The 18118-nt window shown below is 42.4% G+C and overlaps 1 protein-coding gene across 1 annotated transcript; it reads left to right on the top strand.

The window, feature by feature from the left end:
* Positions 1 to 14558: 14558 nt before the first annotated feature.
* slc18a3a (solute carrier family 18 member 3a) lies at positions 14559 to 16133 on the top strand (the record flags this gene model as incomplete). The annotated part of the gene is made up of 1 exon (XM_080448897.1): positions 14559 to 16133. One exon carries the CDS (start codon positions 14559 to 14561, stop codon positions 16131 to 16133), a length of 1575 nt encoding a protein of 524 aa, XP_080305023.1.
* Between the last annotated feature and the right edge of the window lie 1985 nt (positions 16134 to 18118).

Below are 18118 nucleotides of genomic sequence, written 5' to 3' on the forward strand. Positions count from 1 at the left end.
ATTATGTGGTCAGCAGCAGACTGCCGCCCACATAATCACCACCTGTTCTCTGTACAGACCTCCTTCAGAGGCTGGCCTCTTCCAAGTGGGACCAGAGACGAGAGCGTGGCTTTGCGACACTGAGCTGGACATATGACGACGATACACGAAAGGAGATGAGGCACAGGGAGAGAGGGAGTTAGAGAAATTCTGTTAACAAGCATTATCTGAGGAGCTGAGGCACACACAGTATCTCCACATTCCACATTTAGAGGGTCCTTCATATCATATACTTGTGTGGTTATTTTGTCACGCTGTTCACTGTGGAACGTTTCTCTCCAGTATGGATACGCTGGTGTCTCTTCAGATTACGTAACTGACTGAAACTCTTGTCACACCGTTGACAGTGGAAAGGTTGCTCTCCATTGTGTATGCTCAGGTGTGTCCTCAGGTTACGTAACTGACTGAAACTCTTGTCACACTGTTGACAGTGGAAAGGTTTCTCTCCATTGTGTATGCTCAGGTGTGTCCTCAGGTGACATAACTGACTGAAACTCTTGTCACACTGTTTACAGAAGAAAGGTCTTTCTCCGGTGTGGAAGCGCAGGTGTGTACTCAGGCCACCTATACGACTGAAACTCTTGTTACACTGTTTACAGGTGTAAGGTTTTTCTCCAGTGTGGGTGCGCAGGTGTGACTTCAGAGTATATGACTGACTGAAACTCTTGTCACAATGTTTACAGTGGAAGGGTTTTTCTCCAGTGTGAACACGCTGGTGCTTCTTCAGGTCACTTAACTGAGTGAAACTCTTTACACACTGTTTACAGAGGAAAGGTTTTTCTCCAGTGTGGACACGCAGGTGTGACTTCAGAGTACCTGACCGACAGAAACTCTTGCCGCACTGTTTACAGAGGAAAGGATTTTCTCCAGTGTGAACGGGCTGGTGCGACTTCAGGTTATATGACGTGCTGAAACTTTTGTCACACTGTTTACAGATGTGGGGTTTCTTTCCTGTGTGAGTCAACGGATGAGTCTTCACTTCTGGCCGAGTTAAAGTCTCGGTAAACTGTTGATGACTATGATATGTTGGTTCATCTGTCTCTCCTTGTTTAAGGCTGGGTACAGAGCCGCTGGTGGTGATTTTCTGACAGGCTGCGGAGGTCATCTGTCCGTTGCTCAGCATTTGGCAGCAGAGGTCATTGTGGCTCCTCTTCATGTGTTTGTGGAGGGAGAACTCGGACGTTAAGGCACATGGACACTCAGAACAGGGGACTTGAGTATGGGGAGATTGGGACCTCATTCCTTCCAGGTGCGGTAGTCTTTAGGTTTGTTTCCGCAAGATTTGTCCTATATGCTCTCTCTCTCTCTCTCTCTCTCTCTCTCTCTCTCTCTCTCTCTCTCTCTCTCTCTCTCTCTCTCTCTCTCTCTCTCTCTCTCTCTCTCTCTCTCTCTCTCTCTCTCTCTCTCTCTCTCTCCGCTCAGAAAACTAACTGAATCCTTCACAGTCCATGAATAATGGAAGTCTGAAGTAATTTCCACATCTTATATAGGCTGACCAGAGATCAGGGCTGACATCACACACAAATACAGACCATTGCCATGCGTACCTAAAAACGCCGATTTGTGCAGGGGCTGCTCCAGTTTGTGCATGTGTTCTGTTCAGCCATTGGTTGGTTTCCATTAATTTCATAAGTATAACAACTGGAAATAACTTTTTTTGTCAAAGTTACATTACCGATGTGTTTTAAAGCACAGATACATCTGAGAAGTTTAGCTGAAAATGTGAAGAGGGAAATACTAGCAGATCTAGTATAGAGCCCTGGGTCAGGATAGCCACCCAGCCTGGAGTCCAGTCCTGCCTCGCGTTTTATCCAGTTAAGGGGGAGTTTTTCCTTGCCACCATCGCAATAATGCTTGCTCAGGGTGGCACAATGTTGGGTCCCTGCTTTATACTGTAGGCCTTTGTAAAGTGTCTTGAGACAACTTGTGATTTGGCACTGTAATTAAATGTAATTACATTTAATTACCATTACGGCGACAACGGCTGGGCAAGCTCTATCACGTTATCAAATACCTGAACACCCGAAGCGGTTTCTACTCGACTACCTTCAGACTGTTGAACAAGGCATGAACACCGCCTGCATGAGGTGGTGTTTAACCATGTGAAATATGTGGTATTTTACCTTTCCATGCTGCACAAACTGGTCTTTCAAACATCACCTTGAGAAATATTGTACCTGCTGCTACTGTTTTTTCCCCACCTGCGTATGATGCTAATGTTTCAAAATAACATGTACACACCTGCATAATGATGCAAACGTTCTACATATCATGTATATTTGCTTTCACATCCGCTATCTGTATGTATATATGTATCTTTATGTTCTATTTAAACTGTTTTTTATCTCTTCCCTTTACTCTCACTCTACTCTCTCCTGGAACACTAAAAAAGATGGAGCGTGCACAAAAGAAATGATGCAACCCACTGCTTTACTCCTGTAAAACAGTGATGTGACAAATAAAACTGATCCTGTATTTCCAGTTAATCTGAATCAGACTGCGGATGGCTGCAGTACGTGGCTCATGACCAACAGAAGGCCCGGCCTTAGCCCGGGAGCAAAGAAATGAGGTTAAATGTCAGCCGGGCGCTCAGCCCCTGCCACACTTTCTATTCTATACTCCATTTAATGATCCTCAGTGTCAGATGTGAAGCAGATTATGTAACCCCCCCCCCCTCCCCTGCACGCGCGCGCGCAGCGCGCACACACACACACACACACACACACACACACACACACACACACACACACACACACACACACACACACACACACACACACACACACACACACACACACACACACACACACACACACACACACACACACACACACACACACACACTACAATCTTTGCTGACCAGGGCTGCCCTGAGAAGAGGCTTTTCAATGAATTGAACCCAGGGGAAGGCATTGGTCACCAGTCACCACACCACACCACACCACACCACACCACACCACACCACACCACACCACACCACACCACACCACATACAATGTAGTCTACATGAAACAAATACAGTTGTAACATCAATGAGGACACATTTCAAAGCCATATCTTCACATAACTATTAAATACATACCGTGTTACATTGTTGTATGAATGGAAGAAAAAAACAGAAGTGTATATCATTTGTTTGATTTTTAAGAAGCTGTATTTTTAAAGGATTAGCGATTCCACTATAATCTGGATTAATGTGGGATTTTTGCGTCACTGCCCTTTATAAAGCTGCTTTGTTTCAATTCATTAAACTACTCTACAACTGTGTGTGTAGACGACCATGGACCGGACAATATTGCAGACAATTTACACCCCGAATGACACGTACGGCTACACTATAAGATCCTGAGAGTTACAACTGGATAAATAAGTGGTCAGATAGGTGGGCCGCATGCATTTTCAGAGCATGTTTATTTTGATAATAAATCAATCGATTGTGTTCCGTCTTAATTGGATCAATGGAATCAAGATAGTATAATTGCTAGTATCACGATGAAGAAATCAATTTAAAAAAAAAAATTCAAGGTTTTAAAGAATAAAATAGCAATAACATGTATTTAAGAAAATATTAGTTACCTAATTATAATAATGAAATCTTAAGTGCCAATTATTAGGGGGCCCACTTGCAATACCCTCACGGCCGCGGCCCACAGGTTGAGAATCACTGCTTTAACTATAATGGGCCGTCCACGCCAAGCACTAGTTCTATACAACTTATAGATCAACTTGTGATCAGCAGTTTTCACTGCACAATATACAACAGAACATGTCATACAACACAAGATACAATAGGGCTTCAGTGGTTTTAACATAGAGTTAAAAATAATAGAGAGGGCACCCGAAATCCCCTCCCATCCACTTGCATTGAGTTGCTCACCCAGCGCATGAAGCGAATTCACCCCTTCTTCCGGGTTGGAAAGTGTGATGGGCGTAGCCTATTTGGGGCCACTGTGATACGTTCTGCGTCACTTCTGTGACGCGTTTTACGTCACAGAGGTGCGCGGCCCCGTGCGCAAGCTTGTGCGCAAGCTCGTGAGTCGAGCCCATTGGTCGAAACCGTTTTCGCTCGTACATTGTGCAGTGGCCCCGTCCGTTTAAGCTGCAGTACCTACGAATGGCCAGCATGTCCAATGCGCTTCAATGCAACCACTGGGTTCTGGGGTCTTGGGTTTTAAACCCTTATGACAGCTATGTAAATGTTGGAAAATGTGTTGAATAATACTTATCCTGCCTATGTATGACCTGACTATATATCTGAGGTACGTATTGCTACTTGTGGGGTACATTGTAACCCCTTGTAACCTTCCTCCACATATGGTAACCTCTTCCTTAAAATCTGACATGGTTCGTGTCAACCAGAGGCAAACATGTCTGCTGACCTTATAGGTCTGTCTTTCTGTCCCTTCTGCCCCCCTATCACAATAAACGGATGGAACAGCTCATCTAACGAGTAGCCTATAATACATGAGGGCCTTGGTCAGAGAACTACATGCTCCTTTTCCTTTCATTTGTTTTGTAAAGTACTAAGAAAAGCGCTATATAAGTCTGATGTATTATCCTACTACTTTAATTGAAATGACCTTCAAAATGTGTCAGGGGTTGGTCAACACAGGAACACTCCACTTGCCCCGAAACTTGCCCCAGACTGTTGATCAGAGCTCTGGCTATAATATAGGCTTCTTTTCCCGCCTTCAATGTACTTACATATTGTACGGTTAATATAAAACTAAATTTCCTACTACATCTTAACATTTTAGGTCATTGGAGGTCGCAGCACTTTGTTCTTGGTCGCTAGGACCCCACCCTACTGCGCATCTCCATATATGGCCATATCAATTGGATCAACGGTGCAACGTAGCTGTGATGTAGCTGATCGGGCCTAGATGTGAGGGCCGCAAAGCGGCCCCAACCTCTAGTTATTATTATTATTATCATTACATGACCACTGACTTGCGTGTCTGATGTACTGAGCTCATGAAATAAACTTCCAACTTAGAAATACTCAACTGTGTTTGACTCGACATCCTGATTGCTCCAGAACTTCGTGACTCTTGGCTATAGAGCAGTGGTTCACGAACTTTGTACCTCAAAACCCCAAAAAGAAATTAGACGTTTGCCCGGGACCCAAACTAGTGAAAATAGCAGATCTACAAGCTCAGAATGCATCGCCTCGTGCCGCGTTGCAAGCTTGTAGATTAGCTATTTTCACTAATTCTTAAACATTTGTTTTCTAATTTATGGAATTTCTTAGATTTTTCTTTGATTTCTTCATGAAATTACAGATTTTTTTTTTAGTTTTTTTAATTCATGATTAGTTTTTTTTTCTTTTTTGGGAATGTTTTTTGAAAATGTTTTGAAATAATAATAATTACAAACAAAATACAGAAAAAATAAATAAAGGGACCCATAAAAATGTGTCCGCGACCCACAAATGGGTCCCGACCCAATGTTTGGGAACCAGTGCAATAGAGACTAGTCACTAAAGTAGGGCAGCAACTATAGATTATTTTTGATTAATTAAGAAGTGTTGTACATATTATATATACATACATATATACATACATACATACATACATACATCAATAAATAGTGAAAATAGATCTGACTCGTGAGCTTGTAGATTGGCTATTTTGCCTTTTTTTTCTTCTTTTCTTTATTTTCGCCTACAATGACATGCCCAAAATAGGGACGTATTATGAATCGATTATTCTTTTTAATAAAATTAGCGATTAGCTAATATATATACATATGTTTTATTATCGATTATTTCGATGAACTGTCGCACCCGTAAAGGCTCATTATACTGCTTTTGGGTGACTTCATGAACGACACAGATGGCGTGTTGTGCGTGTGCGTGTGCGTGCGTGTGCGTGCGCGTGCGTGTGTGTGTGTGTGTGTGTGTGTGTGTGTGTGTGTGTGTGTGTGTGCGTGTGCGTGTGCGTGAGCGTGTGCGTGTGTGTGTGTTCTAATTCTATTGTCTGTCCTGACCAATACTATACGACTGCAATCAACACTGTCTGCTTATTTGCACACAGAGATGCCATTAAAGGAACTGTATTGTCTGACTCGGATGATGTAATGGTTTGCTTTCAATCCATCCAGCAGCATGGATTATACGCATCTAATCAACTTTTCTTGTTTTCACATATACGTACAAACTATGGATTTACACAGAGGCTATCTTTAGTCATGTATTAAATAGCACCGTAACGCAGAGGTTCCAGTCAGGGTACTTACTGTATCTGACCCCAAAATGTCTGACTATGTTCATTCAGCTAGAACGGTGGTTCTCAGCCTTTTCTGGATCATGCAGCCATGGGCCACTTGAAAATCTGGAAAGCGTTCGTGACCCACCCATCTGACCTGCTGCCGTGTTAAGTGGTCAGATGGGTGGGTCATGTGCATTTTCAAAGCATGTTTATTTTAATGATCAATCAATCAATTAATCGATCGTGTTCCGGACTGGTTCAATGAAACTAACATAGTGTACTTAGAGTTCTTACTTCCTTCCTAGTTTAAGTGTTGGTATCACCATGAAAATTTATTTTTCATGGTTTTCAAGAAAAATAAATACAAATATAGCTGCAAGCAGCGATAAGCGGGGCCAGGGAATGAAGAGAGAGAAAAAAGAAAGAAGCAATGATAAGTCATATGCACAATAAGCCATTGAAACATAGAAGACTGAACTTGAGAGAAAGAAGACCATGCAATTAACATGAGCATTTTAAACCTTCACTAACCCTAACCTCAGTAAAACAACGCCTAAGCCTATCCTGAAGAAATACTATGCGTAAGCCTACGAATGCCAAATCATGATCACCTCAACACATCGTCGGGGACGGGGATCGAACCGGTGTCCTTCGGACTACAAGGCTGCCTTTCTTCTTATTGAGCTAGAGATATGATAGCCCTGATAGTGTCTGTTGATATTTATAACTCATTCTGTCCCTGACGGACCAGGCCTCTGTTTTGCTAACTACTCTAGATCAATGGTTCCCTAACCATCTACCAATAGAGAAATTGTCTCCTCGGAACAGAAACTAGTGAAAGTAGTCGATCTACAAGCTCACAAAACGTTGCTATCTGAAAGGTTGTGAGATTGTAGATCGGCTATTTTCGGAATGAAGTATATCATACATTGTAAGGATTTCAGGTTATCTTTAACAATTGCGTATGCATTAATTGACACAATCATGTTGTGTGCAATGCAATTTGAAAGAAGTCTGCATTAAGGGAGGTTTGAACTGGCAACCTTGTGAGGCATACGTTTAAGCTAGAAGCCATTAGACCAACAGACCTGACTGGGTGAATGAGAGAGAGAGAGAGAGAGACATGGAAACGGAATAGATTGAAGAGATAAGGATAATTCCTTTAACAGGTCTGTTCATGAAAGTCCTTGCAGTCTTGTTTCCAATGAGGGCCTGTGAGCAATTAGGGGTTAAGAGTCTTGCTCAGGGACAAATTTCATTTGCTGGCCTGGCCTGGAATTGTACCTGGGCAACTAGGGCCTCTGGCTCCCTAGGCTGGCTCACTAACCACTCAGCTAAGGCCACCTCTCAAGAGAGAGAGAGAGAGAGAGAGAGAGAGACATGGAAACGGAATAGATTGAAGAGAGAGACATGGAAACAGAATAGATTGAAGAGAGAGAGAGAGAGAGAGAGAGAGAGAGAGAGAGAGAGAGAGAGAGACAGACATGGAAACAGAATAGATTGAAGAGAGAGAGAGAGACATGGAAACATAATAGATTGAAGAGAGAGAGAGAGAGATGGAAGCAGAATGGATTGATTGGACATCTCAACCTATTGCCATTAACAGGAATTGAACCCTCAACTTCTGGATTGACAGGCTGCAACACTACCTATAGTGCTATAGCTTTGTCCAGGATGAGGTTGTCTGTTGCTATCTGAAAAGTTTTGAGATTGTAGATCGGCTATTTTCAGAATGAAGTATGTCATACATTGAAAAGACATACTCTCAAATAAGCATTTCAGGTTATCTTTAACAATTGCACTTGCATTAATTGACACAATCATGTAGTGTGCAATGCAACATAAATGAAGTCTGCATCAAGTGAGGCTTGAACTGGCAACCTTGAGGTTCTAAGGCACACACTTAAGCGAGAAGCCATTGGACCAACAGACCTGACCTGGTGAATGAGAGAGAGAGAGAGAGAGAGAGAGAGAGAGAGAGAGAGAGAGAGAGAGAGAGAGAGAGAGAGAGAGAGAGAGAGAGAGAGAGAGAGAGAGAGAGAGAGAGAGAGAGAGAGAGAGAGAGAGAGAGAGAGAGAGAGAGAGAGGAGTGAGTGAGGGCAGGTGTGATTATGGATTGAGAGGGAATGACAGCAGGTGAGGTGGGTAGATCCAATCCATGGGAATAGGCCAGGTGGACTGTTGCTGTTGCTCACATTCTACAAGAACATAATTATGTCAGAAAATTGACAAACAAATATTGTTAAGCATTTCATGTTATGTTTAACAATTGCACATGTATTCACTGATACAGTCATGTTGTGTGCAATGCAACTTTAATGAAGCCTGCATCAAGTGAGGCTTGAACTGGCAACCTTCAGGTTGTGAGGCACACGTTTAAGGGAGAAGCCATTGGACCAACAGACAAGAACTTGTGAAAAAGGAGATCACACAGATGATACAGTTTCACGCAAATAGCGGAAAAATCCTGGGTTTAAGTGTTTTTCAAACTGCTCAAAATTGCGGACAATCTAAGGGCGGAGCTTACTGGTCAACGTGATACATGTGTTCCTCATGAGTCAAGGCACATGTGTAAGCAGGTTTAATGGCTGTCGGCCAAACAAGGCATGACTTTTGCCTGTTTAAAGTTTGCATTTTCAAAAAATCGCTATAGCGCCCCCCTTTGACCAATTGGAGTAAGATTGGTTTCAGTGATATTTGGAATGACCCTCAACATTACCGCAAAGTTTCAAAGAAATGTGAGTCTGCATGTATGTGTTAGGGGCAGATGAATAATTGTCATAAAACTTCAATATTCATTGGCTCATTAAAGCTTCATTTTTTCACTTATGGAAAATCTTTTGCACCAGTTTGTCGGCATAGGTCCAAAGTTCATGTGTAAAACGTTTCGTGCAGATTACTCACAAATCCCAGGAGGAGATAGGTTTTAACTGTTTTTCATATAATTCAAAATGGTGGGAGATCTAAAGGTCAGAGGTCAAAAGTCAGAGGGTAAAAGTTGTTCATCATGAGAAGACGCATGTGTGTATTGAAGTTTTATGGATGTAGGTCAAACAGGACATGAGTTGTACCTGTTCAAAGTTGGCATTTTCAATTGAGTGCTATAGCGCCACCTTTTGACGAAAGATTGTGAGAATTATTTCTTGATCGTTTTTCATGACCATCTACCATATGGCCGAGTTTCGTAAAAAGCGACAGCACGGTTCACCCAGAACTGCGAAAAGTGGCAGAAACAGAAGAATACTGCCAATCTTAAAACAGGTCCAGAGCTGAGCTCTGGCCCCGTAATGACTTAAAAAAAAAAAACGTTTTTATATTAAAGCTGCCCTGTATGTAACTTTCCTCTTCTACCCCGGATTTAAACCTGGTTTCCTGCGCAAGTGCTGACATTTTTGTTTTACCATTGAGCTAATAGAGCCTGCCTGCTTGCTCAGGGGATTAATTGAATCTTGACCATCAGGTCAAAATTTGTGTCAGATCCTGTGTCTAGGTGAGACATGACCTTTGACCTGACCTAAATGTCTCAATAGAAGAGCAGGGAGACAAAATACAACCACCCCAATTGTTTAAGTTATATTGTATTAACATACTCTACCATACAGATTGGACACAATTACATTTTATTTCAGTTAGATATTGCATTCAGTTTGGCTGTGTGACTCTGCTCCTGTGATACTATACAGATTAGCCGCGCAAGCGTGACACCCCCCCCCCCCCCCCCCCCCCCCCGGCGCAGAGCATAAAGATACAGTTACTACATGAACATAACATTGAACCTTTCAATAGCATGAGTTAAGATGCCACATAGTACAATCCATAGAATCACAGTACAATCATCCATTAACATGAACTAAATGCCACAGGGAGGAGGCCGGGGAGGTGGAATAGTGGGAATTTGAACGCTGACAGCTATACAACGAGCTGTGACAGCTACAGTAAGCATGCAGAATGAACAGTGACTAGTGGACTGCTTAAAAGAACCGCCTGAGTTGCACTGTGGGAATGAGGGCGTGTGTGAGTTAGCTTGTAGCGAATGAGAATGAAGGTGTGTGGGGAGGGGGAGTGTTCTATCGATTAGTCACCCCATGGAGACTGGAATTCATGGATATTTTTGTTGTTTTTATCGCATTCCTAAGTCAATAATTTTATGAAGCGTATCGGTAGGCAGCGGTTCCAGTAGGAGACACAAAGGAGACTCTTTGTGTCTCTGACCGGAACGGCTGCTGGTCATCAAATTATTGGCTTAGGTATGCGACAAAAGCAAAAGAATATCCATGAATTCAAGTCTCCATGGGGTGACCAATCGATAGGAATTTTGGGGTGAACTATCCCTTTAATGTTATATTATCAATAAAATCGTAGTGTTTTGCCAATTATTTGGGGGACCACTTGCAATATATGTATATATATATTTGTTTATATATGTATGTATATATATATATATATATATATATATATATATATATAACAGGATTGCAGGATTTGCACTGCACTGGATTTTAGGTATTTCAGAAACAATGGGACAAGTCAGAGTACAACATTTGTCACAGAAAAACAGTAATGTAAACTGGAGGTTCAGGTTAGTCTAAGCATTATTTCCAAATAACAGAATATAATACAGTACATTTGCTTCTGGGTATAGTGTACTTATCTAAAAGTGTGTTCTAAATCCAGGACGGCCAATTACTGGTGCACCTAGGAGACCATTTGAGAAACATAATTGTATTCATTATGCAGGGCATCATTGAAATGGCTTAATGGAAGTTACTCATTACAATTGTGTGGCTATGAGGACATCTACTGGTAGGACAGATGACATGAAACAATCCAACAGGAGAGGAGCCCAACAATGAAAGTCATCTGGATCTCAACTGCATAATTAAAGGAATGTTAAGTGATTTTCTTTGGTTAAGTGTTTAATGGCTCTATATTCTATATTGCTTTAGAGTGTTTTTTGTGTGTGTTTTTATGCAACAGTATCTCTCTCCAGCTCTTTATTATAACAGAACATGCATTTTCAGGTTCAATTTTATCCAATCAGGATAAAAAACTCAGTCAGGAAACAAAACACTATAAAAAGGTAGCTGATAAATGGGTACTCTCCTGATTGGCTAAAATTGTGTCACCTACCTGAAAATGTATTTTTTTTGTTTATTAAAGAGCCGGAGAGACAGGTAGACCCATGTGACTGAACAAACACTCTATAGCAATACTATACTATCACAATATAGAGCTTTAACCTTTTAACAAAAAACGATTTGTTTTTAACCAAAAAAATAACACTTGTACCCTACCTTTAAGAATTCTTGAAAATCTATAATTTCATGTACATCGTGGAGAAAAAATACCCTTGTGTACAGATATGCTTTCTTAAAAATAATCCTTTCCCCAGAGATAAACTCTACCGCATATAAAGTAATGGCTTTGGTCACGTCAACCTATTACAAGGCTATTACAAAATGTTTACATAGAAAGGTAAGGTTGTTTGGAATAATGATGTTTTGCATAATGTATATGTGGCTGTCATTAAATGTTTCTATGAATTGAGTACAACGGACCCCAATGGAAACAGGCCAAGGGCTTTCTTGGGTTTAAAATCCTCTTAGCAGACCTTGTATTGAACTGTACCGTCCGGTGTGCTTTTTTTTTGCAAACTGCTAATAAAGTATTCAATCAATTCAATCAATCAATACATTGTGAGATGAAGGGCGTTACTTGAGCAATTCAGTCAGTTGCCACTAGATGTCAGTACTGACATTCCTATGACTTTAGATCGTGTCATCAATCCAACAGTGTAACTATTAAGTCCAAGTACAAACGTGCATAAAATATACTTAGGGGAGTAGCCTACTTCACCTATATTTCCAACCTTATCTTCATATAACTGGTCTAGTTTGGTCCTTCATAATGTTCATTTTGATTCCAAGCTAGAAACTACAGCCACTCTCTTATTGGAAAGTTATTTATTGCTGAAATAGAAGTAATTGCTCTTGCATTATAAAATAATAATAATAATACCATTGCCGATTTTTTTATTAATAATTTTCAAAGTAAGTAGCAACTAAAGTTGTCAAGTAATTGAGTACAAAGTACAATATTTTCCTCTGAGATTAGAGTAGAAGTATCAACTATCAATAAATGGAAATACTCAATTAAAGTAAAAGTAGAAATAGAATTGCACTCAATTACAGTAGGCCTACTTGAGTAAATCTACTTAGTTACTTTACAGTTCACACCACTGAATACCTGGAATTTGTCATTCATACCTGCCACCAAAAGGTGGCAGTACCACACTACAGCTATCCCCGGTCCCTCTTGCAGATTAAAGTGTGCGTCAGTGCGTGTGTGTGTGTGTGTGTGTGTGTGTGTGTGTGTGTGTGTGTGTGTGTGTGTGTGTGTGTGTGTGTGTGTGTGTGTGTGTGTGTGTGTGTGTGTGTGTGTGTGTGTGTGTGTGGGGGGGGGGGGGGGGGGGGGGTCCTTTTCCAGATGGAAGTGCCTCAAAAGCATTTGAACCATATCGTGAGAATCTTTGTAGAATGATGAGTAGCAGGAGCTCTGGTGGAAGAAGAAAAATATCTTGGTGATAGATCGATGATAAATCAAAGTTTAGAGGATCTGAATTTAATTTAATTGAACTGTTCTCATCATTTTAGTAGAAAATTTCAAAGTTGGACACGACAGAAGCTAAAACTGAATCACAAAAATTTGATTTAGGACATTTACTATGAAAAGAAATGTAGGCTGTAAGGTGGACAGTTAGACAACTATACTGTTTCAGTGTGGTGTTACTTTTCGTGCAAGTAACTGTCGAAAGGCCATCAGTTACTCGATGTGAGAAATTGTGTCAATGTTTTAGGAAACAACTAAGCAAGCTGCAGTTGATACTACTGTCCAGTGGTAGAAAGTAACCAAGTACATTTACTTAAGTACTGTACTTAAGTACACTTTTGAGGTATTTGTACTTTACTTGAGCATTTCCAATTTCCAATACTTTTACTTCTACTCCACTACATCTCTCTCAGAGGCAAATATTGTACTTTTACTCCACTATAATTATTTGAAAACTTTAGTAACTAGTTACTTTTCAGATATAAAGTATTACATTATGAAACATGTATCAACCACTTCAGCCCTATTTTATACCTAGGCTATAAATATTTTAGTACTTTTGCTTTTGGTACTTTAAGTACATTTTGATGCCAATACTTCTGTACTTTTACTCAAGTATATTTTGAATTCTGGACTTTCACTTGTAACAGAGTATTTTAATATTGCAGTATTGGTACTTCTACTTTCGGTACTTTTTCCACTGCTACTGTCCTATCTTGTGGAGCTGTCCACTCCAGCGTGGTGCTGAAGTGGACAGCTCCGCTGCAGCGTGGTGCTGAATAGACAGCTCCATACATAGTTTCGTATTAATTGTGCTGCCTGTGCGTAAATGTTGCATGCTGCTGGCCAGTGCGTAAACCAAAATAATAAAACCCTAAATTCGAGTAAAAGAAAAAAAAAAACAATATCATTTAGGACCTTAACAACCGCACATTTAAATACACTGAATCTATATATTGATTTTTATTTTTATTTTTTTATTACTTGAAGCAGTTGGCTGGACGGGGACACTGGGGCTTCGGGATAGCAAGATTTAATTAGCATAAAAGATTGTGGAGAGAACAGCAGGGCTGTGCGTCACGGCCCCCTCACAGAATATGCGTGGGGGGGGGGGGCACCTTGGGGAGTCAACAAACTGCAGTGTGTATTCCTTCCGCCGGCCAACACACACAAACTGCTCTATAGCTGAGAGACGAAATGATGACATAGCTCCCCGTCGTTACAGGTGACTGAAGACGCAGGCCGTTGGAAGAAGAAGCGCAGCCCCGACTCGGATGGACGGACCGAGAGAGAGGATCCTGTGCTGTGAACCCCTGCATGCTATAGCCTACCCTGCCTGCCTGGGACAGACTGAGAGGAGAGTGGTGTCTGGGGGTTATTCAACACGTCACCCGGATGACAGGATATGAGACAATGAGGCAACAACGACAGCGATAATAAAACGCGTCCGAGTCACGAGAGTGGATGCGTGCGCGCAATGACGGACGGCGCAAGGGAGAAGTAAAGCAAAGGGAAAGTTTTAGTCTGCTCATTAAGGGCTCCCCGTGCCGAGCAAGGGAACCAAAAATAAAACAACAGATGTACCTAGTGTGCGTTATCTGACAGAAACAATTAGTTGGGGGGGGGAGATTATATTTTCAAGAGAGAAGAATTAAGTGGGACGAGGGGAAAAAAAACATGGAACCGGAGGAGAAACAAACCATGGAACCGGAGGGGACCGCGGAGACGCAACAAGCCGCTAATTTGGCACAATCTGCCGCCATGAAACTGTCCCAGATGAGCGAAAGAACTAAACAACTGGGCACCGCCATCAAAAATCCCGACCGACAGAGGAGGATTATCCTGGTGATAGTCTGTGTGGCACTTTTGTTAGACAACATGCTGTACATGGTCATTGTGCCAATTATACCCGATTACCTGGTAGAACTGCAGCATGAAGCGGATCACATCGCCTTGATAGCGATGCACCGACATAATAACACTAATGCCACCCTGCATAAAGTTACCAAAGGAGACTTCGACCTGCAGATAGGAGTGCTGTTCGCTTCCAAGGCCATCCTGCAGCTTTTGGTGAACCCCCTGAGCGGCACGTTCATAGACAGGATCGGCTACGAAATCCCGCTTTTCATCGGACTAAATGTCATGTTTCTCTCCACCGTCGTATTTGCCTTCGCCGAAAGCTACTGGACTCTGTTCCTGGCGCGCAGCATGCAGGGCCTGGGGTCGGCGTTCGCGGACACCGCGGGGATCGCGCTGATCGCGGACAAGTACACGGAGGAGGGGGAGAGGACCAAAGCCCTGGGCATCGCTCTGGCCTTCATCTCGTTCGGCAGCCTCGTGGCCCCCCCGTTCGGGGGGGTCCTGTACGAGTTCGCGGGGAAGCAAGTCCCGTTCATCGTGCTCGCGTGCATCTGCTTCGCGGACGGCCTGATGTGCCTGGTGGTGCTGAAGCCCTTCTCGAACCAGGAGAGGGCGAACATGCCCGTGGGGACCCCGATCTGGAAGCTGATGATGGACCCGTACATCATGGTGGTGGCGGGCGCGCTGACCACCTGTAACATCCCCCTGGCCTTCCTGGAGCCCACCATCGCCAACTGGATGGAGGACACCATGAACGCCAGCCAGTGGCAGATCGGCATGACGTGGTTCCCCGCGTTCTTCCCGCACGTCCTGGGGGTTTACCTCACCGTCAAGCTGGCGGGCAAGTACCCGCACCTGCAGTGGTTCTACGGGGCCATAGGCATGGTGGTCATCGGCGCCAGCTCGTGCACCGTGCCGGCCTGCAAGACCTTCGGCCAGCTCATGCTCCCGCTGTGCGGGATCTGCTTTGGCATCGCCCTGGTGGACACGGCGCTGCTGCCCTCGCTGGCCTTCCTGGTGGACATACGCCACGTGTCCGTGTACGGGAGCGTGTACGCCATCGCGGACATCTCCTACTGCGTGGCCTACGCGCTGGGCCCCGTGGCGGCCGGGCAGATCGTCCACGACCTGGGCTTCGTGCAGCTCAACCTGGGCATGGGGCTCGCCAACGTGCTTTACGCGCCGGCGCTCCTCCTGCTCAAGAGCGTGTCCCAGATGAAGCCGTCGTTCTCGGAGCGGAACATGCTCCTGGAGGACGGCACCACGGGGCTGTACGACACGCTGAAGATGGAGGAACGGGAAAAGAGACGGAAGGGCTTGTGCACGACGCTGGACGATAACGGCGTGAGCACCTTCGCGCAGAGGTCCCTCTCGGAGGAATCATCGGGAGGGGACGGGGAGTTAGAGTACGCATAGGAAAAGAAACAAAACAAAACTTTCAACTGAAAATGAAAGTGTTAAAGTGCCCATACAGCGACTGCTACACCCCTTAAAGTCTTTAAAACTGGGAACGCATCTGTGTGTCATTTTTAGATTTCTTTGGCTATTCAAAAATAGCAGATCTACAAGCTCTGAGCTTGTAGATCTGCTATTTTTGAAAAATCATGAAAAGTTTTTTTTTCTTTTTTTGGGGGGACATGTGTGTAACTCAAATCTTTGCTTCCTGGAACTAAATATTTTACAAATGTTCGCTTTAAAAATATATATAATCCAAGATTTTGCCACGAATTTTCACGATTTTTCAAAAATAGCAGATCTACGGTGCCGCGCTATGAGCTTGTATATCTGCTATTTTTGAATAGCCAAAGAAATCTAAAAATGCCACACAGATGCGTTCCAAGTCTTAATGGGCTAATGTTATACGCTTTGATCCACGCGTTTGCATAATCTGATTGGGATTGTGTAACAAGAGGGACTCAAGTTCAATTCCCTGCCTCATGGAGACTAACTCCCGTGGACACTGTCATCCCGAGTAGCCTGTAGCATTTTTGCGGTAGAACACGCGCGTTGGCGTTTGCGTTGAGAGTATGGTGAAAGGATTTCATGGTAATAATGATAAATGTCTGTTATTATTATCAGTATGTGTTGTTGTGTCAAAAAGCGGATTCCATATCATATTCAGGGATTGTGTGTTAATGTATTTTAACAAAACTAAACAAAAAAAAACTTTAAAAAACAGAGCAAATGAAATGTAAACGCCATTCAATATTAATCTATATTCATTCTCTGCCAGAGTCGTGCTGCTAAAAAAAAATCCAATATGCAATATGTCAGATTGACACTATTAGAGAGATACAAATAGATGGAACTGAATTGAAACCTGCGTCTTTGTTGTCTGTATTATAGTTTATTTTGAATGATGTATTCTGGAATGCATAGCCTAATTAATTGTATTATATGAACTTGCAACGAACTGTATATATGTGTATAATGTACATAATTAAAAGATCAAGATGACGTGGAACTGTCAGTGTTTATGTCAATTATTTCTCATTGAGAAATCTCATTAAATGAATATATTTTCATACATTTGTACCTTATCTGTGATGTTTCTAGAATCTAGAATTCAGCACCCTGGCCAGCGCCCTCACCCAACAAACTATAGTTATAGGGCCAGCGATTTCTCTTCTGTACAATAATTACATGCAATCATTTCGTCTTAAAATAATTATGTTCAATAAGAACATTAGGTGCAGAATATTATTTTCAAGATGGACGATAAATATAACCAATCAATCACAGTCAATAAGGACAAACAAACATCTTAAATGATTATCTTAAGCTTATGTCCAGTATATGCACACATTAATAATCAATCTTTTAATTAAAAGCCCCAATTCCTTTCAAACAATGTGACTTAAAATATGAATATAAGAAATAACGCGACATATCAAAAGCACGGCTTGAATTGTGTATAGCCTGCAAATGAGTCACAGACTTTCTTGGGTTTCAAATCCTCTTAGCAGACCTTGCTTGTATGAACTGCACTTTCCTGTGCTTTTTTTGTGTTGCAAACTGCTAATAAAAGTATTCAATCAATCAATATTCAGCGCCGAATCTGCGTCAACTTGGTTCATTTGAGGAAAAAAATGCAGAGAAAATGCCAGGCATCTCTAGTCTCTGAACAGACCTGTAAGGTTAAACCACATCTTTACCAATCTGTGCACATCAGAGACATTGGAGGCATGCAGACCGGGTCTAAATAAGAGGGGCAGAGAACACGCAAACTATTAAATAAACTTCTCTCCGCAAATAGCACGCATGCAGGCAGGCTTATGGGAGGAGCCTTGTTGTTAAGGGGGGGCTATAGGTATCTTCAGCATCTCTCCTGAGCCAACCAACCAAAGATGTGTGTGTGTGAGGAGAGGATTGTACAGTAAGATGCTCAACCTGGGACTGGA

The sequence above is a fragment of the Gymnoscopelus braueri genome (genome assembly GCF_963280865.1).
Source record: "Gymnoscopelus braueri genome assembly, chromosome: 14".
NCBI lineage: Eukaryota > Metazoa > Chordata > Actinopteri > Myctophiformes > Myctophidae > Gymnoscopelus > Gymnoscopelus braueri.